We start from the raw sequence: 27,414 nt of genomic DNA on the forward strand, positions 1-27,414 counted from the left end.
CACGAAATTCGAGGTGTGAATTTAGATTAAGATGTAGTCTAAATTCACACCTCAAATTCCGTGTTTTCTTTCATTCCCCCTTTCATTCCCTCCAACCAAACGAAGTATAATTCTATTTGGAACAAGGGAGAGGAAAATTTAAGTGTTCTGTTCAATTTAATTTAATTGTTTTGTCATACTCATTTTAAAAATGAAAATGTTTGGTCAACATTTAAAAGGTGTAAACACATTGCATGAGATATGAAGAAAAAAAAAACGTAATATTTAAATGTGATATGAATGAAAAAGTAAAAAAGTAAAAATGTGCATGAAAAATGTCGTTACTACTCAATGATTTATAAATGGGGAAAAGAAACTTAATTTCCTCCGCCCACAATGAAATTATTACATTCCATCATTGAGCAGAAAACATCATTTCATATCCCATTTTTGGCCAAAAGACTGCAATAATTAATTTCGATTAAACATCAATTCCCATTTTTATTTGAGCTATCGATCAATATAATTTTTCACGTATACCTTCTTTTTTGAAAATTAATCATAGATATAGTATTTTTTAAATGAGTGATGTAAGTAATTAGTATTACTCAAGAAATTAAAATATTTTAATGGTAGGATTTAATTTCCAACTTTGTAAAATGAAAAAAATTAATCAATTAGTTTTCTGCCACTTTAAAGCACTGACTGTAAAGATAAGAGAATAATGGAAAGTCCCTTATCTCATTGCTCAAACCTGTTTCTGTTCAATTGTATGAGAATTTATTTATTTCCTGCATTCTATTCTTGTATAATTTTCCTTTGCGTCAAACTTTTAGTCCTACTTTTTTTTTTTTTTGGAAAAAGGTGGGTGCGGCTCTGCTAGGGCAAACTTTGGTAACTCTCCTTGATGGCTGCGACGATGGACGTTGACGGCTCCAAACCGCCAGATGATGGAAAGCTCCCTGAGCGCCCCTCCTTCCGTGATAAACTAATGGGGGGTGCAAGGGCTGAAGCACCAAAGGAAGTGAAGGACCTAGTGGATCAAGGGCGAATGAAAATCCAGTTAGTGAACGGTAACAGGCTACTGCCAAGAATAGTAACTGATCCGTCTGTGGTCGAGGAAATGAGTGCTCCATGGAAGGAGGCCTTGGTGGTAACCCTCTTGGGTAAAACCCTTGGCTATCGCACAATGAAACTCAAGCTGGCAAATGTGTGGCGGCTGAATGGGGAATTTGACATGATTGATGTTGGTAATGGTTTCTACATGGTGAAATTTGATATCAAAGAGGACAAGGAAAAGGTGATGAATGGAGGGCCATGGATGTTGTTCGACCATTACTTAGCAGTGTCAACATGGAGCCCAAAATTCATATCGCCGGCGACAAGAGTAACAAATACACTAGCTTGGGTCAGGATTCCAGGGCTCAATGTGGTGTTCTATGATGAAAGCTATTTGCTGTCGGTAGCAAGGGCGATTGGAAAACCAATCAAGGTGGATCGGAATACTCTGAAAGCTGATAGGGGGAGGTTTGCGAGGATCTGTGTCGAACTAGACCTCACGCTTCCTGTGGTGGGCAAGGTGTGTATTGAAGACTACTGGTATAACATTGAATATGAGGGGCTTCATGTGATCTGTACGAAATGTGGATGCTACGGTCATCGCAGTCGGGATTGTAGAGACTCTCCGGTAACCACGGAAGGAGATCAAGAGCCGGTGCCCCCTGCAGACGGCGGCCAAGGGCCAAACCCTAGCCAGGAAACGGCGCAGGCAACCAATGCGTTTAATCAGAAGAACACAGAAAAGGAAACAATGGAAGTAAGGGAAAGTAGCGTAATTTCAGGAGAGAAAACTGGAAATATACATGGACTAGGTGCACAATCAGGGGCCATGGAAAATGTGGTAATTAATCTGGAAGAGGATTTCCAAATCATGGGAGATTGGATCACAGTGACCAAGAAAAAAAGAGATAAGAAAACGGCTCCAAAAAATCTGGGGCACAAAGGGAATATCCCACGGCCAGATTCGCATGGAGTAGTAATTGGCAAATCATTGCCAAGGAGTGCAGCACAGAAACCGAGGGAGGAGCAAACGGTTAATACAAATTTCATGCCACCTGGGGCCCACTTCACGTTTGGCAGTGGCAGTCGTTTAGGGCACAAGGTTCACGGAAATAAAAACAAACGGTCCCGTGTGGAGGAGACAAATGGCCATGTCACTGATCAAGCAAGCCAACCCATGGACCCTGGTGACCAATCACTTCAGGAGCAGGGAGACACAGGATTAAATGGTGATGGAACAATGCATGAATCCATGCACCGTAGTGGTGCCAATTTGGATAGCTTTATCCAAGTCGACAACGCTACCCTTGCACTGCCAGGTTGACTCTCTCGTAGAGCATGGCCCCTTCCCTCTCATTAATAGTTTTTATGATTGGATTTGAAGATAAAAAAATTATGTCTTGGAATATTAGGGGTGCCATGAATGAGCACAGTAAACGTGTGCTGAAAGAATTAATCCGTAGTAAACATCCGGATATTATAATTCTATTAGAGACTAGATGCCAGTATGAAAGAGTCAGGAGATTCTGGGAGTCCTTGGAATACTCTCCTATATACATCTCAGAAGCAAGCGGATTTAGTGGGGGTATCTGGGTGCTTAAAAATAATAGAGTATCCTTGTCCTTCAGGCTGATGGATAGACACCAACAGGCTGTTACTTTTGAACTGTGGAAAGACAACTTTTCTTGGATTTGTAGCGCTGTGTATGCCTCCCCAGTACCAACTCAGCGAGAAGCCTGTTGGCAATACTTAATCGGGCTTCGCCAGAGGATTTCTCTCCCTTGGATGATCATTGGTGACATGAATGAGATTCTTCTTCCTTCTGAAGTTAGAGGAGGAGATTTCCATCTCAACCGAGCGACGCGATTTGCCCAAATACTTGAAGATTGCGGAATGGTGGACCTCGGATCAGTTGGAGGGAGGTTTACCTGGTTCAGGAAGGCGAATGATCGTATAATCATCTCCAAGCGTCTTGACAGAGCCCTGGGGGATGTGGACTGGAGACTGGCATTCCCGGATGCCTATGTTGAGATTTTAAACAGGGTTTCCTCTGACCACTGCCCGTTGCTATTACACTGTGGTGCCTCTCCTCTTCCTAATAATAATCGTCCATTCAGGTTTTTGGCTGCTTGGGTAGATCATCCCAATTACCAAACGGTGGTGGAGAAAGCGTGGCAAAGGGGTTCTAACGAAATTGTCAGCAAGCTAGACCAGGTCAGGAAGGACTCTATTACTTTTAATAAAGAAGTGTTTGGAAATATTTTTCGGAGAAAGCGGTGGGTGGAAGGCCGTCTCAGGGGTGTGCAGAGAGAACTTGATAGGTTAGTTACTTCTGACATGATGAGATTTGAAGCTGAACTTCAAATGGAATATAAGAATATCCTTAAGCAGGAAGAGCTCCTTTGGTATCAGAAGGCTAGAGATGATAGAATTAAGTTTGGTGATCGAAATACCTCCTACTTCCATGCTCACACAGTAATAAGGAGAAAACGTAATATGATTCATAGACTGAAATTACGTGATGGTGACTGGTGCACAGACAAGGAAAATCTAATAGAGGAAGCACAATCCTACTTCCAAAGTCTTTTTGCTGCCCAGGATAGTTCAGTTAGGGAGGAGTTCACTCATAATAGGTTCCCTTCTCTTTCGGATGGTGATAGGGCCGTGCTTTCACTCTCTATACTGAAGGAGGAGGTCTACAAAGCTCCCATGTCCATGAAATCATTTACGGCTCCAGGACTGGATGGTTTTCAACCTTTCTTTTTCAAGAAATATTGGGGGGTCGTTGGGGATGATTTGTGGGATATTGTGGCAAATGCTTTTATTTCAGGTACTGTAAATGAGAAACTCTTGGAGACTCTTATAGTGCTAATTCCTAAGATGGATAGTCCTTCCTCAATCAAAGAATTTCGCCCAATCAGTTTATGCAATGTCACTTATAAATTGATTACCAAGGTGATTGTCAACAGAGTCCGACCTTTTCTGAATAAACTTATTGGCCCTATGCAGAGTAGTTTCTTACCGGGGAGAGGTACCATGGACAATGCTTTTCTGGCCCAGGAAATTGTTCACCACATGAATGCATCCAGGGCGAAGCATGGTAATTTGGTGTTTAAGATTGACTTAGAGAAGGCTTATGACAGCGTCTCTTGGTATTTCCTTGAGGAGACACTTCACTACTTTGGCTTTCCGGGTACATTAATTAATTTAATCATGTGTTGTGTGACATCCTCCAGTCTCTCAATCTTATGGAATGGTTCCCGTCTCCCCTCGTTCAGGCCGGGTCGTGGCCTCAGACAAGGCGATCCGCTTTCCCCTTACCTTTTTGTGTTCTGCATGGAAAGATTGTCAGTTTGCATTGATCAGTTAGTTACTTCAAACCTTTGGAAGCCAATTCAGGTTTCCCCCCATGGGCCTCCAATTTCTCATTTATTTTTCGCTGATGATGTTCTGCTTTTCTGTAAAGCGACTACTGTGCAGGTTCAACTTGTGGCTGAGACTCTCCAAAAATTCTGTGTAGCATCAGGATTGAAGGTGAATATCGCCAAGTCAAAAGCGATCTCTTCCAAGGGTGTTCTGGCGGCGGTGCGTGAGGAAATTCGAGCAATTGCACCTATTCCCTTTGTCCGAGACCTTGGCAAGTATCTGGGATTTCCTTTGTCCAGCGGTCGAGTATCTCGAAGCAAGTTTAATTTTCTCCTGGAAAACATTCAGAGGAAATTAGCCTCTTGGAAGGTTAATCTTCTCAATGTGGCAGGTAGGGCTTGTCTTGCAAAAGCAGTGCTAGCAACGATCCCAACATATGTCATGCAGGTTTTTTGGCTACCAAGAAGCATTATTCAAAAAATTAATCAAGCTATGCGAGGCTTCATTTGGGCTAAGAGTGGAGGACAACGAGGGTGGCATCTCATCAATTGGAATACAGTGATTCAGGGGCGTAAAGAAGGTGGATTAGGGATCAAGGAGATGGCGGACTTCAATACATCTCTCCTTGGAAAAGCAGTTTGGTGTTTGGCTCAAAATACTTCTGAGAAATTATGGGTTAGAGTTCTTAAACATCGTTACCTACATCAGTCATCCATTCTCACTGTAAAGGCTCGTTCTAATGATTCTCCAGTTTGGAAAGGAATCCTCCGAGCTCGGGACCAGTTGAGAGATGGAATGCGATTCCGGCTAGGGAAAGGGAACACGTCTGTTTGGTTTTCTGATTGGACTGGGGAAGGACCGCTGGCTCTTCAAGTACCTTTCGTGCACATCTCGGACTCTGCGTTGAAGCTGCAAGATCTGATTGTCGATGGTCATTGGGATTTACAAAGGTGCAGTACGTGGATGAATGCTCATGTTATAGAGCAATTTAATAAGGTTCAACCGCATTTAATTCAAAGTGAAGAAGATACATGGTGCTGGGAGCATGGTGGCTCGGGCTCTTACTCTGTGAGAGCGGGGTATGCTTGGTTGAGAATGAATAAGCAACCAAACAATCCCGGTGTGGACTGGGCTTGGCTTTGGAGAATCCCGGTTCCAGAGAAAGTGCATATTTTCCTGTGGCTGCTGTTGCATAAGGCTTTACCAGTTAATGTTAATAGATTTAAGTGTCATTTGTCAGCAACGGAGGGATGCTCTCGATGCTCATCGTCGCGCGAGGACTGTATTCATTGTCTTAGAGAGTGCCCCCACTCACGTGAACTCTGGTTGAAGATTGGTGCTTGGGCGTGGAACAACTTTGCAGCGCCTGATTTAATGGATTGGGTCACCTCCCAAGCTAGAGGCCCTAATGCAGTAAAGTTTGTGGCTGGTCTTTGGGGAGTGTGGAAGTGGCGAAACAATATGGTGCTTGACCCTCACCCTTGGCCTCTCAATGTCGCTTGGAGTAACTTGTGTCGAGAGTATGATGATTTCTTGCATGCTCTCCAACCTGACGAACTTCTCACTGGAGCGGGCCTTCTCAATAATGTCTGGCGTCCTCCGGCTGCTGATTTTGTTAAACTTAACACATATGGTAGTTACATAGAACCCACAAAGTGCATGGGGGGTGGGGGTTTGCTGCGGGACAAGGCCGGTTGCTGGCTGGCGGGCTTTACGTCCTTGGCTCACGGTGGTGGTGCCTTCGAAGCGGAAGCCATGGCTTTACGGGATGGCATGTTATTGGCGTGGGATCAGGGGTATAAACAAGTAGCTTGTGACATTGATTGTGAGGAGTTAGTTACTATCCTGGACCACACTGATCAGGACCTGGTTCTTCACCATCCTCAGGTTCTTGTGCTCAGGGAAATCTTGACACTTATGGCTCGTGATTGGAGAGTGACCGTTAATTGGGTTCATCGTGATGGTAATGCAGCTGCAGATTGGCTTGCTAAATATGGACATAGCCTCTTAGATCCTGGTGTTCATGCCATTCGTCAGCCGGAGAGTGAGCTTCAACTTCTCCTGCTGAAGGATTCCCTTGTTGTGCCGTAGTTTCTTGCTCTCGTATGTTAATTTTCCGATGTAACAAAAAAAAAAACTTTTAGTCCTACATATAAAAAATGAGGGGTAAATGGTCACATTGGTCCTTGAATGTTTTCACCGACTTCATGCGTTTGATTGTATCATGGATTGTTGATAGGAGACATAGACAACCCATTGCCCCTCAGGTATAGACCCTATACGTGTAAGCCCTATAATATTTTTTTATTTCATGCGTTACACGGAAATATTGTTGGCTTGTCATTTCAAGGATCACACTTGGAAACGCCTCCTCCTAATTAAAGCGTAATTATAATTAAATAAGCCTTAGTTAGTCAAAGGAACTCACAGCACGATTCTCATTGTGAGCACAAAACATTTAACAATTGCGAGTTCAAACTCTCAGTTGTGCAGTCGATTTATTGTAGAATATTACCCCAAATTAATATACTAGTAGTACTACACAACCCCCTTACCCTTGGTCATGAAACATGAACACTTTGTTTGGTTGTAGGGAGATAGATAGAGAAGAGATTGAGGGAAGAGAGAGAGATAGAGACGAGATACTTGAGGCACCATCGTTTGGTTGCAACATAAACAAAAGAGAGATGGTTAATTTCTGTGGGCCCTACCCCTTTTTATGGTTCCCCCAAATTGCGAAGAGATAAGAAGAGGAACGCTCACCCCTTTTCTTTCTGCCCTTTCTACCCTTCTTTGCCCGCGAGTTCTTCCTTGTTCTCCCGCGTGTTCTTCCTTGTTTTCTGATAAATGTTCCCCTACTCCATGTGTGTAGCAGCGGCACAGACGTAACCTTCGGTGGCTGAGCATCCGGCGTCGACCCACCAGCAAAGGGTGCTTATCTTTGTTTATTTAAGTGGATCGATCTTGCCCACCACCATTTCCGACTCATCTTACGACCCACTGCCACCGAGCGCATTTTAATCTGTCACCAAACTCAGGTATTTCATCCTTCAACTCGACACACTGTTTTTGTGTCTCTAATCCATTTATTTCATTCTATTGAAGGATTTATCTCTATTATAATTACATATCGATTCTTTGGTTTACTGTGTTGTTTGGGATTGATTCTTTCTTCATATTAGTGCTGTTATTATTGCGTGAAATGGGGCAAATATTGTTTTGCTCCAAGTTGTACTCTTTCACATGAATTTAAATTCTAGAGCATCGATGGAACTGCAGAGGTAAGACATGCCATTTGTAAAAATTGTCACTTGATTATAAAGAGGTAATTAGAGGTAAGCTTATAAAAATAAAAAATAAAACTTGATTATAAAGACATGTAATAGAGGTAAGCTTACAGATATTTCATCCTTGATTATAAAGACATGCCACTTTGCAATTTCATAATTGAGATTGAAATTTATTTTAATTTCTGGTTTCTGTATTCAAAATTTTCTCATTTGTTCATGTCTTGCATAAGGTCTCTTTTTAGTTTGTCCTATGGATAGAGCCTTGAATTGTGATAACCATGAAGATGTCAATATTGATGATCATACTGAACTGTTAAATCAAGTTGAGAGGGACGAAGATGACCATATTGATCTTGGAATGTCGATTCAAGTGCAAATTTTGAATAGTACCCGACAAGAGTTGGAAAAGAGGCAATACATTGGTGCTGTTGTCTTGCTATGTTATGTGGTACATACATTGCATTTGTTTCAAATGGTGACCACTTCTTTTCATCGACGAGTCCAAGATGTGGATCCACAAAGAGAGCGTAGGCGTCGTGAGTTAATGGGTTACCTAACACATACAGAGAAGTGTCGCGACATTATACGCATGGGGCCTAAAGCATTCCTTCGATTGTGCCAGAAAATAAGAGGCACAGGTTTAGTAAAGGATAATATATGGTCCACTGTAGAGGAGCAAGTGGCAAAATTTTTACACATTATAGGACATAATGTTAAAAATCGTGTGGTTTCGTTCTTCTTCCATCGTTCCGGAGAGACAGTTAGCCGTCATTTTCATAATGTGTTGCATTCCATAATCTCATTACAAGAAGAATTTTTTATCCAACCATCAGGTGCGGATGTCTCGGCACAAATTCTTCACAATGACAGATTCTATCCATTTTTAAAGGTATGAGGGTGGTTTTTTTACTTGTGGTTATCTTACCATTTTTAATGATTATATACAAAACTAACATTACTATTTATGACCAAAGGATTGCATTGGAGCTATAGATGGGACACATGTTCGGGTCAAGGTTCCAAGGGCAGAAGCCCCTCGCTTTCGTGGAAGAAAGGATTGCCCCACGCAAAATGTCTTCGATGCATGTGATTTCGACATGAAATTCACATACGTTCTAGCAGGGTGGGAAGGAACAGCTTCAGACTCTAGAATTTTAAAGGATGCCTTGAGTAGGGAAGACCCTTTAATAATACCAGAAGGTTAGTAAAAACCTTTCAATTTGTAAAAACCATTCAATTTTCAATTTTTTTACTCGATCTAATGTGTTGTAATTTATCTCAACCTTTATGTAGGAAAATTTTATCTTGGGGATGCGGGATTTATGCTTAAACCTGGGATACTTACACCATATAGAGGTGTTCGTTATCACTTGAAGGAGTATTCAACTCGAGGCCCCCAAAATCCTAGAGAGTTGTTCAACCTACGCCACTCTTCACTCAGAAATGTCATAGAGAGAACTTTTGGTGTATTAAAAAAAAGATTTCCCATCATATCCAGCGGAACAGAACCACATTATTCGTTTGAAGTAATGAGGAACATAGTAGTTGCTTGCTGTATACTGCATAATTTTTTAATGGGTGTGGACATTGATGAAGCCTTAATGGCTGAAGTTGACCGTGAATTGCTTCAACGTGACATAGATAGATCCCAGGCTCAACGTGATGAGGAGTACAGACAAGGCCAACTTCTAAGGGATAATATTGCAAATGAAATGTGGAATGTTTATCAAGTTTAGTGTTGTTGTCTCATGGTTCCTAGGTCTTCATCTTGTAATTTATACTTGGATTATGTGCATGTAAACTTTGATGTTGTTATTCATGTTTTCCATATGTCATTAGTGTTGGGTTATTCTTTCTACTTGTTATTTATTGATCTGTGAAGTATTGAATTGATTTGGGTAATGTCAAAGACTATTCTTCTCATATGTATTTGTCATTGATTCCTAAAATACAATGGTCAGCATTCTCTATCCTTCAATCTATTTACCACAATTGTATTTATAGGTTGAAAGATGTCAAAGAGTAAAGGTCAAGCTGGGGAACCTACTCAAGTCCGTGCAGTGATCTTGAGGTGGACTGAAGACATGGACCAAATATTACTGGATGCCTTTTGTGAGGAGGTTACCAAGGGAAATAGGCCGGATGGTGCATGGACAACGCAAGGCTATGCTAATGTACTTGAGGCATTAAGGGCTGGCGTTTCACCAACCATGACAAAGCAAAATATTAAAAATAGAATGAAAACCATGAAGGATAACTTCACTGAGGCTTATGATCTATTCAAAGGTCTTAGTGGCTTTGCATGGAGTCCAATGACTAAGAGGTTTGAGGCTGAGGATCATGTATGGGAGGAATTAATTAAGGTGAGTTGCATTATTCATGACATGTGATGCTGATCATTATGTTATTTATTTACACAACATAATACTAACTAATGTTGTCATTTAATTTGTGAAAGGAAAAACCTCATGCTATTAAATGGAAACGATCGCAAGTCAAGCACTATGATACATTGAAGGAGCTTTTTGGTGCTGATCGAGCAACGGGAAAAAAAGCCTTAAGTGCTGGCCAAATATTGCGTGAAATGGAGAAGGAAACTGTGGACTTAAATGATGTTGGCGATGACACTTCTATGCCGGAACCAAATGCTGGTGTATTTGAGGGGGAGCAATTCTCCCCTCCTAATGTTGACTCTTTTAGCCCAGCCCAAGCACCCTCCCATCAATCTACAGGTACATCTGGTTCACGAGGAACAAAGCGTAAGACACCGATGATTGATTCCTTTGATTCTCAAGTGGAGAAAATGACCAGTGCTCTTGGATTGATGTCTGATGCATTGATTAGTGGTAATTGTATTTCTAGTAAGCTGCATGATGTGGCTGAAAGGCAGGTGGGAGTCGCAGAACGTCAAGTTGTAGCAATTGAAGAGCGCAATGAAATTTACAAAGACCAGTTGACCGTCTTTAAACATAGTAAACCACGTATATATACTGAATCAGATGTGTGGAACATGTTGACTGAACTGAATGTAATTGATCACCTCCGCATGCAGTGCTATGAATTTTTATGCACTAATGATCAAAAGAAGCGCCTGCTTTTTGGTGTACCAGCTCACATGCGCCTGCAGACTCTGTTTCAAATGATGAATGTCGGTGGGCTGCAGTGACAGTTCATGTTCAGCCTATGTTTTTTTGCTAGTGTGCATTATGTACTTTTTGGGGTGTTTGTACTGAAGACATCTTCTAGTGCCTTTAGCTATTTTGTGTTACTAATTTGTAATCTATTATGGAAAGAAGTAGGAAGCTAGGGAAGGGTTTTTTGATGTAAAAGGATCTATTTTTTTGTTATGGTGGCAGTCATATGCTTTGTAAGCCTTTTGAATGTAATTGACTCAAACATTATGTATGGATTATAGCAAATGTAATATAATTACTTCTATTATTGATTTTCCCTATCTTAATATATATTAGCAATTTTCTTTTTCTTTATATTTATCACATTTGATGTCTCTATTATGATTTCACTCTCACTTGAGTTAATTGGTGCCTGGTTACTACTGCAATTGCTTCTTTTTGAAGGAGGGGCATTGTTAATTGGTGCATGGTTACTACTGCAATTGCTTCATGTGCTGGTTTAGTCTTAAGAGGTATATATTTGCTGGTATATTGTTGTCTAATACAAAGGGAGTTATTTCCTTGCGTGATGTGGCAGTCCTTGGAGGGTTGGAATTGAATCATTGCTACCTATATTGCTTGCTATCTTTTTATTGATTTTGCAGGGTGATTTGGAGCAGCCACATTTAAGTCATTTTGATATAATAATGACTTGTTTTGTAATGTTTTTGCTGTTCTGGATGGTCTGCCAATGCATTGGGTCAGGAGCAGAAGTTTTGATATGATGTTGGTGGCCTATTGCTGTTATATTGCCAAAGGAGTGGCACTCAATGGGTTGCTCTTGAATTGTACATGACAGGTTTGGCTGAGGTGTTTCTTACAAATGTATGAAATGATGGTGGTCTTGATAGGGATCTGTTACTATTTCTGCATAAGTGATAAGGTGTTGTTCTTGCAAAGTGTTGTATTGACATTTAGTTTTGTTTATAGTGGGATTAAAGTCAAACATGAATTGACAGCAATTGGGCATCTTTTAACGAGGTCTCAAATCTGTTAGGAATTGCAGGCAGATTTTTCACAGGCATCTGGATTTTTTACAAGCATGCAGTACTAGTAGTTGTGGCCACTGCATGTTAGAAAATACATTTCTGGCGGTTTTGAGCCCCCAACACGTTCTTTTGGAACCGACAGAAATTACTTGTCCAGTACATGATGTCACATTAGAGTTTGGGCAAAAATGTCTTTTAACACAAAAAGTAACCTTCTCTCTTTCCACTATCTATTCAACCAAACAAAGAGATAGAGATCCACGTCATTCTCTCTTCTCTATCTCTCTTCTCTTTTTATCATACCAAACAACCTCTAAATCTACTCTATCTCTCACCTATTTCTCTCTACTCAACTTCTCTCTTCTCTACTCTCTCTTCTCTACTCTCTCTTCTCTATCTCTCTCTTCACAACCAAACAGAGTGGAAAGGAATGCGTGTGAATAGCTATTGAAATAGAGTGCATCCGTCAAGCCTCATAAATTACAATTAACAAAAAAAATCACATTCATTATAATTAACGTCATAAAATTTTACTTTAAATATAAGAATAAGAATTAAATAAAAAGTGCACTTTTTAATTTATGAACCATATTAAACTTTGTACTATAAATTTTTTTTGGTACATAAAGATAAATTGCGCTCGCCAAAAATCGATACCTAGACCTTCCCCTACCTAACTCATATGTCCAAACTTTGTACTATAATATAATATGTATATATATATATATTAGTTTTTTTACAATATATTATCTTATTTAATTCTAAATATGTAAATATGTCACATTAAAAATAATGTCACTCCTTTCCACCTATTCTCCAACACTTGTTTTTTCATGTTGTTAAGAGGAATTCAACATTATTTAAGAATAAATCTAATACAATTAACAAAACTAATCATTTTTTTAATGGGAGTGTGAAGGAATTGATTGGTTCTTATATTAAGAAAGTGTATCCTAGCTATGAATTATGATATATATACAGAACGTGCTATAAGCATGCACAGATGTCATCAAGTTTAAAAACATTTTATACACTAAGAAATGATGGAATATAGCATCGGATAAGATCCCTTTCTAAGAACAAGGAATTTAGCAACATATTAGGGAAAGATACGACAAATTTACGTTTTTGGAGCTCTACATTAGGTTGCTTTTAAGAAAACAAAAATATTATTAGACCTAGGATCTCATTAACATACCCCCCTCAAAATTAATTAATTAATTATATTCAGCCAAATGTGAAAAATGATACTCTACTGTCTAGGATCTCCAAACATGCCACAAAAGACAAAGCCGTAGCTTGTGTTGTGCCCGGAATATGATTCCCAGCGTAAATGTTTGGAAACCCCACGTGGCGCTATGAGGTTGCAAAGTGGAATTTATCACCAACTTGTGTAAAGGGAGTGTGATTTTTTTAAATTTTAAATATAACAATACTACTAAGATAATTAATTTAATGAAGTGCTGATTGCTCAGTTTGTGTTTTGCTGCATCACATACCCTTAACTACAACTTAATTCAAGCATTGAATTCTGGATACTGCAAAATCGATTTGACTTTTTGTTTGGAGTAGTTTTCTTTTTTGTAGTTATTCAGATATTCTTGAGAATGATAATGTAACTATAAATATTTTACAGGTAAAACTATTTTAGTCATGGTAAAGACTAAAGAGATTTTTTAGTAATATATAGTGCCCTAGTATTTGCCTCTTTTATCATCATAAATTTTAAGAAACAGATCCACTAATGTTAACAATAATAAGAAAAAGAAGAAGAGAAAAGGGGTATGGAATATTACTACTAAAACATTCTTTCCTTTATTCAGTTGGAAAAGGACATAAATTAGTTAAAGTGGCTTTGTATTATCTGATTCCATATCCGAGAGTGTTTGACAAAGACGATACAGGTCACAATTTGATTGTCTTTGAAACTTCAGACTCTTGCCTCCTTTGTTTCCTTGATCGCCAAAATTAAGTACAAAACAAGAATTAATGACATTGGATGTGAATTGCAAAATTTGTCCTCGACACAGGGCAAGACTTCACATAATAATACTATATTACTACAATTACCCCCTGAGGAAATGAAATCATAGTTTGGATAACATTAATTTGAGTTTGAATTTTGATGCAATAATCTTATGTTATATGTCCTTTTACATTATCATTTTTGGGATTGATGGGCAATTAATTGGCAGGCCCATAGCTTGATAGGAATCACATGCAATAATCATAACAAGTGGGATTATCACATCATATTTGTTCACACAATGAGCACAAGGTACAAAATAGCTAAAGAAAACTTTAACATAGTTATAAGCAAGGTCGGTCCCAACATTTTGGAGACCCTGAGCCATTTCAGAGTTAATTGGTTCACCAATTAATATCTACTAATTATCTAGTGAATTAGGTAGAATAACCCAAAGAAACCTTCCACATTCCAATGCTAATTAAGCTCCTAAATACAGAAGTACGGAACTTATCTTGAATGCAACTACTAAATATATATAATTTTAGAAAGTTTAATGAGAATTTTTTTTGGGCCCCTTCTTTTTGGAGGCCCTGGGCTGTGGATCTGCACAAGCCCAGGGCCGGCCCTGGTTATAAAGAACACATAATGAGCATGCATTTTTCATGGGCGAACTCCTTTTACTATAACCAGCAAACCCTATTTTTTTTCTCGATGAGTTTATTTTCTCTACCTTTATTTTTCTTTTATTTGAAACAAATATGAGAAAAAAGTTTAATAATTAAAATTTTCAATATCAACGTCTTTAGATTATAACTTTAAAAGAGCAAAATAGCTCTTGCTTCGGGGTTTGATGTGCATTTGAGTCTTAAGAGATGAGAGTTTTTCGTTAAGCTAGGTATATGGATTGGATGATCCAGCACACATTTATTTGTGATCTCATTGTATTTGTTCATATATTTGATATAGAGGTGCAAGTTGTAGATCTTTAGCTTAGTAACGCGTGGAACTTCACACAGTTATACACAATTGTACCAGATTATCGCAATTCCTACAATGCTACAGAGTGAATACTATTGCGTTGGAGAGGAACATACGTTGCGCTCTGAAAAGTTCACTACCATTTTCAAGCAAAGCAAAAGTTCACTTCCTTTTTGTAAGAATGGAAGAATATGGAAATAATTTGGTGCCTTTCATTGATCAATAGCAAGAGTATATATACAGGTAAAGTCAACCTAGGAATAAATACAATTACAAGGAATTAGGCATAATTACAGGAAGAATATTTCCTATTCTATCACACCCCCGCAGTCGAAGCGGGAGGTTCACTGACGCTGAGACTGGACCGAAAATCATCAAAGAGAACGCGAGGGAGGCCTTTAGTGAAGATGTCTGCAATCTGGTGACGAGAAGGAACATGAATGATGCGTGCCTGACCACGGGCGACCTTCTCTCGAACAAAGTGAATGTCCATCTCAATGTGTTTAGTGCGTTGATGCTGGACAGGATTGCCGGATAAGTAGATGACACTAACATTATCACAGTAGACTAAGGTAGCCTGAGAAAGAGGAAAGTGAAGCTCTAAAAGCAGGTTGCGTAGCCAACATGATTCGGAAACCACATTAGTCACGCCTCGATACTCAGCCTCAGCACTGGACCGGGAAAGCGTAGGTTGTCTCTTGGACGACCAGGAAATGAGATTGTCGCCGAGAAATACACAGTAACCAGAAGTAGACCGACGGGTGTCGGGACAACCACCCCAATCCGCATCAGTGTAGGAAATAAGCTTCTCGATAGGAGAAGGATAGAGATGCAAGCCAAACTGTAAGGTGCCCTGAACATAGCGTAGGATGCGCTTCAGTGCAAACAAATGCTCTGTGCGGGGGGCATGCATGTGAAGACACACCTGCTGAACGGCATAAGAGATGTCAGGACGGGTGAATGTAAGATACTGCAAAGCCCCAGCAAGACTCCTATATAAAGTAGGATCATCACACAGAGTACCAGCAGAAGTACTGAGTTTCTGCTTGGTGTCAACTGGAGTGGCAGAAGGATTGCACGATGCCATACCGGCGCGAGCAATAATGTCACATGCATATGTACTCTGACTAAGAAAAAGTCCACCTGCATGTCTGGTGACGGCAATGCCCAGAAAATAGCTCAACGGTCCCAAATCCTTCATAGCAAATTCAGAGGCAAGAAGGGCCATGATAGATTTACGAAGGTCATGAGAGAAGCTGATGAGGATGATGTCATCAACATAAAGCAGGAGGTAAGCCATGTCAGAGCCTCGTTTGTAGATGAAAAGAGAGTGATCAGAGGTGCTATGCTGAAACCCAATGGCGGAGACATAGTCTGCAAAACGCTGGTACCAAGCACGAGGCGCTTGCTTCAAGCCATAAAGAGATTTCCGCAAGCGACACACATAATCAGGATGAGTACGGTCACGGAAACCCAGGGGCTGATGCATGTAGACGGTCTCATGCAGATCACCATGGAGGAATGCATTCTGAACATCTAACTGGTGAATGGGCCAAGACCTGGAGAGGGCAATGGTGAGAACTGTGCGAATGGTCGCAGGTTTCACCACAGGACTAAAGGTCTCATCACAATCAACACCTGCAATCTGTGACCTGCCATCACCTACAAGACGAGCTTTATAACGCTCAAAACAACCATCAGCTTTCGTCTTATGACGAAAAATCCACATGCAGCGAATGATATTAACATCACTAGGACGAGGAACCAAATCCCAAGTTTTATTTCTAATTAAAGCATCAAATTCAGACTGCATTGCGGATTTCCAATTTGGGTCTGAAAGAGCTAGCTTTGGGTTTTTGGGAAGAGGTGATATGGTGGGATCATCAATGGTGACAGAAAGGTTGAAGAGCTTTCTGGGTTTGTAGATACCACGCATGCTGCGAGTGGCCATGGTACGGATAGGAGGTACAAGCTGAGTGGGCGAAGGAGGGGAAGGGGAAGGGGAAGATGGTAGGGAGTCAGAGGAGGAGGAAGAGGTCGTGGGGAGTTGCGGTGTGGGCACAACAACAGGCACTACAGGAGTAGGGGTAGAGTCAGGTACGGTGGATGGACTAGTCCACTGGTGAATGATAGAGGGATGTATAGCATCTGAGAAGCAGTCATATGTGGAGAGATGAGGGGTAGTCCTGGTGGCAAAGGGAAACTGAGTCTCATAAAAAATGACATGTCGGGAGATAAGGATCTTTCTGTGCGACAAATCAAAACACTTATAACCTCGGTGATGAAGTGGGTACCCTAGGAAGACACACGGGGAGGAGCGTGGTTGTAACTTGTTAATGGTAGTGGAGGGGACCAAAGGGTAACAAAGACAACCAAAGACGCGAAGATGTGTGTAAGACGGGTCACGACGATATAGAAGTTGAGTGGGAGAGAGATTAGACAGAGTCTTCCGAGGAATGATATTAAGTAGATATGTAGCCATTTGAATGGCATGATGCCAAAAGGACGGAGGAACAGACGCATGAGCGAGAAGAGTGCGAATCATGTTGTTAATGGTGCGTATTTTACGCTCCGCCTTGCCATTTTGAGATGATGTATGTGGGAAGGAGAAGCGAAAAATAAGACCATTAGCAGCACAATAATCATGAAAAGATTTATTGTCAAATTCTCGCCCATTATCACATTGAAGACATTTTACAGTTTGAGAAAAGTGTGTGCGGATTTGATTTGAAAGAGAAGTGAACATTTCAAAAACTTGAGATTTATTACTTAAAGGAAATGTCCACAAGAAATCTGTAAAATTATCCAAGAATAAAACATAATAACGATGACCAGCAGAAGATAAAACAGGCGAAGTCCATAGATCACTGTGTAAAATGTCAAAAGGCATCACAGTTACATTACTAGAAGAAACAAAGGGCAACCGAATATGTTTGCCCAACACACAAGACTCACAAACGGTGCTAGAATTCAAATGCTCATAATTAATGAACTTATTACTACGAAGAGACTGCAAAGCAGAAGGACTGGGATGACCAAGGCGGCTGTGCCAGAGACTCTGAGCTAGACCAGCAAATGGAAAGGAGGGAGTGACTGGATATAGGTCGCCAGGACTATTACATCTCATGAGTGGAATCCCCGTCTGAAAATCATGAACCGAGAAGCCATATGGGTCAAAACAAACAGAAACATTGTTATCAGTAGTGAGTTGTCGCACAGAAATCAAGTTTTTAACAATTTGTGGTGTGTGCAAGACATGGGAAAGGGTCAAAGGCTTGTGTTGATGGGAGGTGGGGAGGGTGGTGTTTCCAGAACCCTGAATTGGAATGCCTTGTCCGCTACCAACATACAGTTTCTGATTAAGATGACTTAAATTAGAATAAGACGTGAGATTACCTGGTGATGCTGCTACATGAGATGATGCTCCAGTGTCCATGTACCAGGTGCCATCCGGGGGAGCAAGTGTCATGGTGTGCATGGCAGTGGCAATGTCAGTGGGCACAGGTGATGCCGAAGCAGCATAAGCCTGAGAGCGCTGACCCAAAATGCCGGGTTGCCGAGGTGGAGCAGACGGACGAGTCCACTGAGAGGTAGGATATGGGCACGGAGGCATGGCCCAAGGAGGCGGAGCCCATCCCCAATGCTGGTACGGGAAGTACTGCGAGTGAGGTGGCATCGGAGGAGAGGAGCCCTGATAGGTGCCACTGCGGGATCCACCACCGTTGCCACGATTCCCACCACGACCCTTAGAGTTGTGGGATCGAGAACGGTTGGAGGACCGACGATCAGAGCTCTGAGAAGAGACATCAGAAGGTCGCGGCTGAGTAGCAACATAGGCAGCAGGAGGCTCAACATGTTTCATCTTAGCCATACCAGCTTCCTCCAAGGTGAGCATGGAGCGAGCCTGATGAAACGAGGGGAGCGAATTGCTCTGGCGAATCAAAGTGGCGACACCCTTGTAAGCATCAGTGAGGCCGGAGATGAGCTGCAATACCAGACGATGGTTGTTCACAGGAGCCCCGACATCACGGAGCTGATCAGAAAGCGTCTTCAAACGCTGACAGTAGGCGGCGACGGTCGGAAAAGCCTCCATGCGAACAGCAGAGAACTCCTGCTCTAGGGTAACTGCACGTGCATTTTGATTATCATGAAATAGATCCGCCAAACGCGTCCAAGCATTGAGAGCAGTGGAGTCAAGCTCCATGATGGTGGTCATCAGGTCAACAGAAATGGTGGAAAAAATCCACTGAAGGACTGTGGCATCCAAAGTGGCCCACTGCTCATAAGTAGGGTCAGTGACTAGCGGAGGAGGCTTGTCCGCAGCAGGGACAATGTGATGCAGAACCCGATGGGAACGGACATGAATGCGAAAAAGCTCCGCCCAAGTGCCATAGCGGTCAGTGTCCATGTCAAGCATAATAGGAATGTTATTCCTAATGTTCGAAACAGCAAGCGTCGGGTGAAAATCAGACTTGACCGGCGGTGTAAGGGGAGCCACTGGGGGGACCGCCATAGGAGTGGTGACGGTCTCAGGGGTGCTGTCCGATGAGGCTTGGGTAGACATGGAAAGGAGTTTGGCCAAAATAATTTTTTTTTTTAATGTCTGGGTGAACCGGGTCTGATGGGCTGGACTGACCGGCTTGGTTCGCTGGAGGGAGAACCGGATTAAGTGGGTTCAGGTGAACCGTTGGAAGAAAAGGAGCAACGCACGTGGGTTGCTGGTTGCTGGGTCGGGTCTTGGTGTGCTCTGGGTTGGAGCACGGGTTGCAGAGGCACGTGGATCCGGTGGCGGCGGCGTGCTGTGCTGGCGTGGCGATCGGTGCTGGCGGCGACGATCAACGGCCCTGGCGGCGTTGAGAACGGCTTAGGGGAGGAGGTTCTCGCGGGTCGGAAACAGAAAGGAAGTAGCAGGGATATTGGAGAGGATGAGGTTGGTTGCAAGAGAGAAGGGAAGGAGGTTGGAGGATGTGGGTGCGGCGGTAAGAAGGAGAAAGTGCGGAAGCAAGCGCGGCGGCGGTATGCGGCGGCGCGGTGGCCTTGTTGCGTGAGGCGGTGCAAATGTAGAAAGGGGCACGGCAGAGAAGACGCAAGCCTAGGTTTGGATCAGAAAAGTGACTGATACCATGTAAGAATGGAAGAATATGGAAATAATTTGGTGCCTTTCATTGATCAATAGCAAGAGTATATATACAGGTAAAGTCAACCTAGGAATAAATACAATTACAAGGAATTAGGCATAATTACAGGAAGAATATTTCCTATTCTATCACTTTTGTCCCCGAGGGTTAGCTCAAGTGGTAAGAGTTAGGGGACATAAGGGTGGGGAGGGGAAGGTCCAGGGTTCGAATCCTGGAAGAGAACTTTGAAGGGATTTTCTAACTTACTAACAACTAACCACTAACATTTGTCTATCAAAAAAATCACTAGTTGCGAAATATTACTGTGCGCATCAAAGATATCATGAGCCGGAATTAGATTGTTAATGTCATGCATATTTCCTAGGAGTGGAATACCGTTACATATGTTTTGGTGGGACAAGCTTGATGAAAATAATACTCTTGCGATTTATGAAGTTTTCATTTGTTGGGGTTATCTAAATGACCCTTGCTAAAAATTGGGTTAAATCACCCTTGATGAGGTGTTCCAATAATATCGCAACACGTGTCTTTATTAATTCAACTTATTGTATCATAGCTTTAAATATGTTTTAGTCCCTAAACTTAAATCTAAATTTGACTTTTGTCCCAACAAAAGTAGATTATTGAAGGTAGAACTGGCAACATTTTGTCGCAATATATTAACCTCCATGGTTTTCAATAGTGCCCTCACTTCATCCACAAAATCCATCTACCAATTATTAGAGTGGGAAAAATTCACTAATCCATTCCTGTGAACTTAATCAAGAAATTCATAGCTTTCCTATGTAACAAAAAATCAAGAAGTTCATAAATCCAATGTGGTAAAAAAAAGACTTCAATCGTAAATTTCACAACCCTATTTCTGCAAATTCCAAACACGAAGAGGAAGGGAGAAGGGATTTATGGGGTTGGCTTGAATCTGGGTTTTGTGTGGTTTTTTTCTTCAATTTGGTGTTTTGAAGAATATATTATATAACGGAACTGCTGATAAATTGGCCAAATCGGACTGTAATAGGATGACAAATCTGTGGTGGTTCAAGCTGGACATGGAAAGCGATGGTGCTAAGTCGATAAAGGGCTTTGGGCTGTTCTCACAATCGGTCGGTTTTGCCACTGTTTTGAAGGCGTCTAATTTACTGCTTTGATGCTACTCTGTTTCCTTTCCTTTCTACTTTTTGTTTCATTTATTTACCTGCTGTTACTTTTGTTGTTTGCTACCTGGGGTTGCTTTTTCTATTTGTTTTGTTTGTGATTGCTACCTTCTGGTTGTTCTGCCAGTGTTATTACTTATATATATATATAATCCCTTTTATTCTCAAAAAAAATATATAAATGATAAATTTGTTCCCAGAGTTTGTATGTGGCTTTCTGGGGGAAAAAATGTTCGCCTAAGGTGATGTTCTTGAACGGGTCTGCAATGCTATGGTGGTGGCTGAGGTTTGATGAATAAATTACATGTTGCTTCAAATTTAGTTTCTGAATTAGACTGGGTTTTGTTTTATGAACCATTAGTGGCTTTTCTTAATGTTGAGTGGTAGGAGAGAGGAAGATGATGATGTTGATGAGATTGAGTGGAGTGGAGTGAGATTGAGAAAGAGGAAGAAGATGATGTGAAATTTTGGTGATGAGGTTTAATGAAGATGAAGAACACGAAAATGATGATGAAGGATTAATGATTAATAATTTCATAAAGGGGCGAAAGTGATTTTTTGGTGTAAGGGTAGGAACTAAAACATATTTAACCTTATGATAAAATGAGTTGGATTAATAAAGACACATGTTGTGATATTATTGGAACACCTCATCAAGGATGATTTAACCCAATTTTTAACAAGGGTCATTTAGACAACCCTTCTTTTATTACTTCTAATCTATGTAAAGACTTGTTTTTTACCTCTTTCAACTTAAAAGAGTTAAATTCAATAATTAATTATGCAAATTTCCCTAAACAAAATCACAAATTGCAACCGGCCAATTTCCTTTTCATTGCTGTATTTCATTTTCAAGCAAAGCAATTCACAGCCAGAAAAAATAAATTCAATATTATTGCACGTGTGCTTATAATAACTCCTACCGTCCTACGACTAAGATTTTGAAAGTCCAAACACCAAAACAACTAATCATGTGCTATGCGGGAAAATTAAAATAGCTTTGCATATCATCTATTTTTTTTATTGGCAAATATTAGTGGTTAGTCGTTAGTAAGTTAAAAAATCCCTTCAAAGTTCGCTTATTTCTATCATCCATGTAAATTATTGAGACAATTTTCTCTTAAATTAATTTCTTCTCAATGTGAAGAATGAAAATTAATTGAATTTTTTAGAGCACACACTTATTAATTAGAGATTAATTTATATGTACCGACAATGTAAGAAGTTTTACACAATCATGAGTATCACAACCTTCCATTTCTTATTTAAAATTTAAAATTAATTATAAGCTAACAAAATTGAGTGTTGTGATTGAATGATTGTGTAAAACTTATTTACATTCTTAGTACATAGAAAATAATCTCTATTAATTATTTCTACATCCTTTTATTATTTTCTCAAAGCAATTATTAATGTATGTTTGTATAAGTGCTAACAATTAACAAACCTAAAAAGTGATATTGATGTGTGACTATTAGTTTGACTTACAACTTGCGAGCTAAACCAGTCAAGTCTGGCTCTTCAGCGAGTTGGATTGGTCAAAATTTAGTTTGTGCATACAACATACCCTAGATTAAATTGATCTGATTCATCAATTCGTTGGTCAAGTCGTTTGCGCGGAGTTTAGACAAGCTGACTCATGAGTTAATTTTTTTTTAGATTTTTTTATAAAATGTTGGAATGATATTCTGATATGGGTAATTGAATTTGCTAGATACATCATTTAACTTTGTTAAAATAGTTTATTATAACTCTTTCAATAACAAAATCTTAGACTCCTTAAGCATTTAATCAGGAATTCAATTCATTGGTAGTGTTATAAAAAGTGATTTGTTGGAAGATGTCTATTCCAAGTATTGAGGGAATTAGTACCATAGCTACCGGCGGCTATGTAAATGCTTTTGTAGCATAAAAAATATAATCATTCTATTTTTCTTATAATTTTACATATTTTCTATATTTTTTATAAACTCGCAAGCCAACCCACAATGTGCTGAGCCATGTTGACCCCCTTCAAGGTTATCAAAAATTTAGTCAGGTTGGCTCAATTAACTTTTATGACACTCTGTGACGAGCCGATCTTGATGGGTTAATGACTAACTTTTGTGAATTTGAGGTGTGAAGATATCTTCTAACTTAAATTTCAAGGTTTGTTACTGTTCACAAGTGCCATTTTTTTTTGTTACCAAGCAGGGTTGCTTTTGGGCCGTTTTGTTTCATGGGCTGCGTTGGGGGAAGTTATTTGCCTTTGGAAGTAGGGTTAGCCGCTAGCAGCTCTCTCTCCAACCTTGCATCTTCCCGTGATTACCATCCTCATTCGTCCCCCTACTTCACCGAGACTCCGCTGTACCTATTTCGACGTCCCACCGGCCAGCTGTTGTCGTGCTGTTGCATCGAAGGCCGATCCCTAAGGAGGTGATCTACTGCCTATCCTCCGGCAGTTGTTCCTACAATCAATGGTACTTTCCACCTTCAATCATCTTCTTCTCGATTTCTTTGCTGCTTTACAGTCTGTTTGGTCCTTCTCTACCCCATATGCTATCATCTATTAGCTATAATCCATTTTCGTAGTCATTTACAGTTGTAATTTGGCTGGCCACAGCTTGCAGTTCCTGTCTATAAATATAACTGCTCATACTTTGATCAGTTCATACTTTCATCAGTTCATTTTTGTTGATTTGTGTCTATTGTCTCTAATGTGTGTATTTCAGTCTACTGTCCTGTTCTGAATGGGAGATATGAGTTCTCGTGTCAGTGCTTTTGGTTTCTTTTTTCTCGGACGTTTTAGGATACACAGATTCAGGAGTGTTAGCTCATTCATGGAAGGTGGATCATTTTCCACACTGAGGTAAGCCATTCTCCTTGCTGTAGATCACTCTACAGTTTTTCAAAGTTTTTTAAATTCTTCTTCAACTGCTTGCTTAACATTTGACTTTTGCTGATGGTGTTTCTTGGCAGTTGGAATTTTTTTTGATGAATGGATATGTATTAAGTAGTTTCATCATTCTGGTATGTTTTTGCCTCTTTAAATTCCATTTTGGATAGGAAGTTATATCATTATTCTTATATCTAATTTACTTTTCCTTATCATCATTGGCAGACCATACAAGTCAATGAAATTTAGACTATTAGTTTGATGAGTTAGTGATTTTTTCTTCCCATAGTTTCTTTGATGGACTTTCCCTTCTTCACTAATTGATTCTTGATGCGGACCTTATACTTTTGTCATCCTCTTTATCTAAGATTTCAAGAGGAGATTTTGGTTATACTTTTGCCATACACTTTAGGCTAAGATTGCAGGTTACAAAACTGAAAAAAAATTGTGAGCGTAAAAGCCAAGAGAAGAATAAATTGTGTGTTGTGTTTAGTAGAGTTGGCGGGCTATCTTAGTCGATGAAATTTTTTCAGCTACATGATTCTCTACATAGGAATATGAAATTCTATTGAGTGAGGGGATTTTGGTTGATGCTTTGATTGAGATTTGAGCCTTTGTTTTATAAGAGATTTTGATCGATGACTTAACTGAGCCCATGTCCAGTGAAATGCGGTACTTCTCTTTTTCCTAATCTAGCTGCAGCCACCTAACATTAAGCAGTTTCAATCTTCTGGGATATCATAAGGTAATTTATTGTGTCATAGTGATTCTGCATAGACTATTTACTAAGAAATATGGAAATTGTAGACTCTGTAAATTAATTTCATTTGTTATGCTCTTGACTAAGAGCAGCAAACTGTAATTTAAAAGGCAAAGCAGCATGACTTCTTTCATGTCTGTTTGTTATTGATGTTCTTCAATCATTTAGGTTTTTCTTGATTTTGCTTTCATCTTTAAATTATTCCTCTGTTGGTACAAGGTTTTTTTTTGGATAGCCTCTGTTGGGTGATTGTCTCTCCTTAGCCTGTACGATTTTGCTCTAATGACAATATGACATGGGAAATTGTAAGACTAAACTTTAAGATTAAACTTTATTGCTTTGGTATAAACAATTGATGGTATTTAGTACTATATCTTTAGACATTTATATAAGGACCCCTCCAGGATTCAGTTATTGCTGCCTAATTTTTTACCCTTTGATTTTAATTTTTAAATACTCTCATAACACATTTAAGGATAACTTCAATAGGTTGGTGAAGATAAAGACCAGAGTAAATCCTGAAATTTTTTTCAGGCATGAGCAGGGCATCCCACTGCTTTCAATTAAAGACAATTCCAACCACTTTTTTAATGAGACCCCAACAGGTTTCACAATTGCACATCACTTGTACGGCCAATGTTCCTGTGCAGTTTATGAGCCAGCTCAGCAGACTAAAAATTGAAGAAATGCTATTTACATTAACCTTTTCAGCATAGTTTGCAAGAAAATATAAGTTTATGTGGGATTCTAAAATAGGCCTGGGTATTACTGTGATGTCGTTACATTTAGCATTTATGTATAATTTGGATGGAGTTAAATGAGTAATTTTTTTGTACTTTTAAAAAAGGAATGTTCAGTAGCAAAAGAAAACAACCTCAAGCCCTAGGGGCCAAGTTTGAAGACTAAATTGAATCTGGAGCATTGGTTGGCTCATTTATCAGACTTTCATTTAAACTGTTGTTCCCAGTTTCGTTTAAAAATTCTGCAGCCATATTTGGTTGAACTATGGATGTTTTTAATTGAATGCAAATATCATTGTTCAATGCTTCTAGCGATCATCCTCAGTTTTCTATATGCGAGTGTTTTATTAACCAAATTTATTACTGAGTCTTACTTTGGTCTATTTGTATTTTAGGATCTGCTGAATCATTTTTCTGTTGAGAATGGCATCCATGAACTTGGACTAGGTTGAGACACTTTTCATTTAAATGCTTTCCTATTTGGAGTGAGGACAAAGTTTGAACAGCAGCTTCTCTTGGAGAAGATCTTCAAGAATATGATATAGCGCCCGCAAAGTTGATGACTCACGTAGCAATTGGAAAGGTTCAAGGCACTAGCAAGCCAAAGCTGCTTAAGGAAAATAATAAGGAAAAATAATAGACTCTTTTATCAGCCTTTATTTAAGTTTGATTTCCATCTTTGTTGAGAAAATTTGAAGCCAAATTGTAATTGATCTTATGGATGTTTGATACTTAATTGTCCTATGGAATTAAATATTTTCAATTGAATATAAATTTCTTTCTGGAACTCTCGATCATTATGTGTTTTATAATGATAATTGGCATCTCAATTATGCAGAGTGTAAGATGATGCCTGGTAATGGAATTTCAAATATACCTGATTCAATGCTACATATGCTCTACCAATATGTTCTCTAACGTGTTTTCATGGCCTTCTCCAGTTTTTAATTCGTTGCTTCAAGTTTTCGGTCTCTTCCATTTGCTCTCAAGTCCACTTTTTTTTTTTGTTGCTTCCATCATTGGTCCACTCATTTGTCTCTTTCAGATCGGTGAAAGACTTCCTCTGCTAAGTGGGTTGGTCAAATCCATTTGTGCCTTCCAAGTCTATTGTTTCTACCCTGCTTTTTTTTATCAAGGTGATCAAAAGGTAAGTTCAAATTAACCTGAAATTAATTTTCTGCTTTGACCTTATTTTTTTCCCCAATCAGATTTTATTATAGGTTTTACTATACACCTCCTTTCACTCGAGAAACAAACGATGATCATAAAAATGAAACGATGAAAGTTTATTTCTATTTTACAACTACCTGTTTGAATTTTGGGCTGCTTGATTCAAGGGTGTCATCCTTCTTTGATATGTAAGACTTCATTCCATTTTAGCTTTAAAATCAGTTTTACTTTAATTTTAGGGAAGAATTGGGGTCTCATGGAAGTGGGATGGACTTCAACGGGATTTCGTCATTCATTTTACGTTATTTCTCTAATGTGATTGCTCCATTGTGTCGCTTATCTGGCTTTCGGAGCTAGATGTCAAGCATTTAAGATCTTTTCCATAGAAAAGGACAATTAATTTTACTTTAATTTGAGGGTGTGCATGAATTGTTTCTTCGGTGTCTTTTGAATGACTAAACATGTCAGAACTTGCAATTTTCATTGTTGTGGGAGCTGAACCTGATTCTTTTTTGTTCTCATAAACATTGAAAGAAACCATCGAAATAAACATTGATAGAAATGATAAGCACATAATTGAAATCCATGAGTAAGAAATAATTGATCTTTTGGACATATTCACTTGCTCTCCTCATGGCTTTCGTTTCTGTTTCCATTCCATTGCATAATTCATTGCTAAAGTCCTAATATATGATTCATGTTGTACATTTGGGTAAGTGAGTTTACCGATTATGTGTTTTGCAAACGATAGTGCTTCAGTGGGGAATATATGACTTG

General features: G+C 39.7%; 3 protein-coding genes across 3 annotated transcripts; all 3 read left to right on the forward strand.

Moving 5' to 3' along the window:
* Positions 1-898: 898 nt before the first annotated feature.
* On the forward strand, positions 899-2,362 carry LOC130712053 (uncharacterized). Its single transcript, XM_057561887.1, has one exon. The coding sequence runs from the start codon at positions 899-901 to the stop codon at positions 2,360-2,362; it is 1,464 nt and encodes a 487-aa protein (XP_057417870.1).
* Positions 2,363-7,944: 5,582 nt separating this feature from the next.
* Positions 7,945-9,430, forward strand: LOC130712070 (uncharacterized). The gene is made up of 3 exons (XM_057561908.1): positions 7,945-8,583; positions 8,669-8,894; positions 8,988-9,430. The coding sequence occupies exons 1-3, from the start codon at positions 7,945-7,947 to the stop codon at positions 9,428-9,430; spliced, it is 1,308 nt and encodes a 435-aa protein (XP_057417891.1).
* LOC130732235 (uncharacterized protein At2g29880-like) lies at positions 8,679-11,104 on the forward strand. The gene is made up of 3 exons (XM_057584330.1): positions 8,679-8,894; positions 8,988-10,057; positions 10,153-11,104. The coding sequence occupies exons 2-3, from the start codon at positions 9,707-9,709 to the stop codon at positions 10,858-10,860; spliced, it is 1,059 nt and encodes a 352-aa protein (XP_057440313.1). The 5' UTR covers positions 8,679-8,894; positions 8,988-9,706; the 3' UTR covers positions 10,861-11,104.
* Positions 11,105-27,414: the final 16,310 nt, after the last annotated feature.

This window comes from Lotus japonicus, chromosome 1 (assembly GCF_012489685.1).
Source record: "Lotus japonicus ecotype B-129 chromosome 1, LjGifu_v1.2".
In the NCBI taxonomy this organism is placed as follows: Eukaryota; Viridiplantae; Streptophyta; class Magnoliopsida; order Fabales; family Fabaceae; genus Lotus; species Lotus japonicus.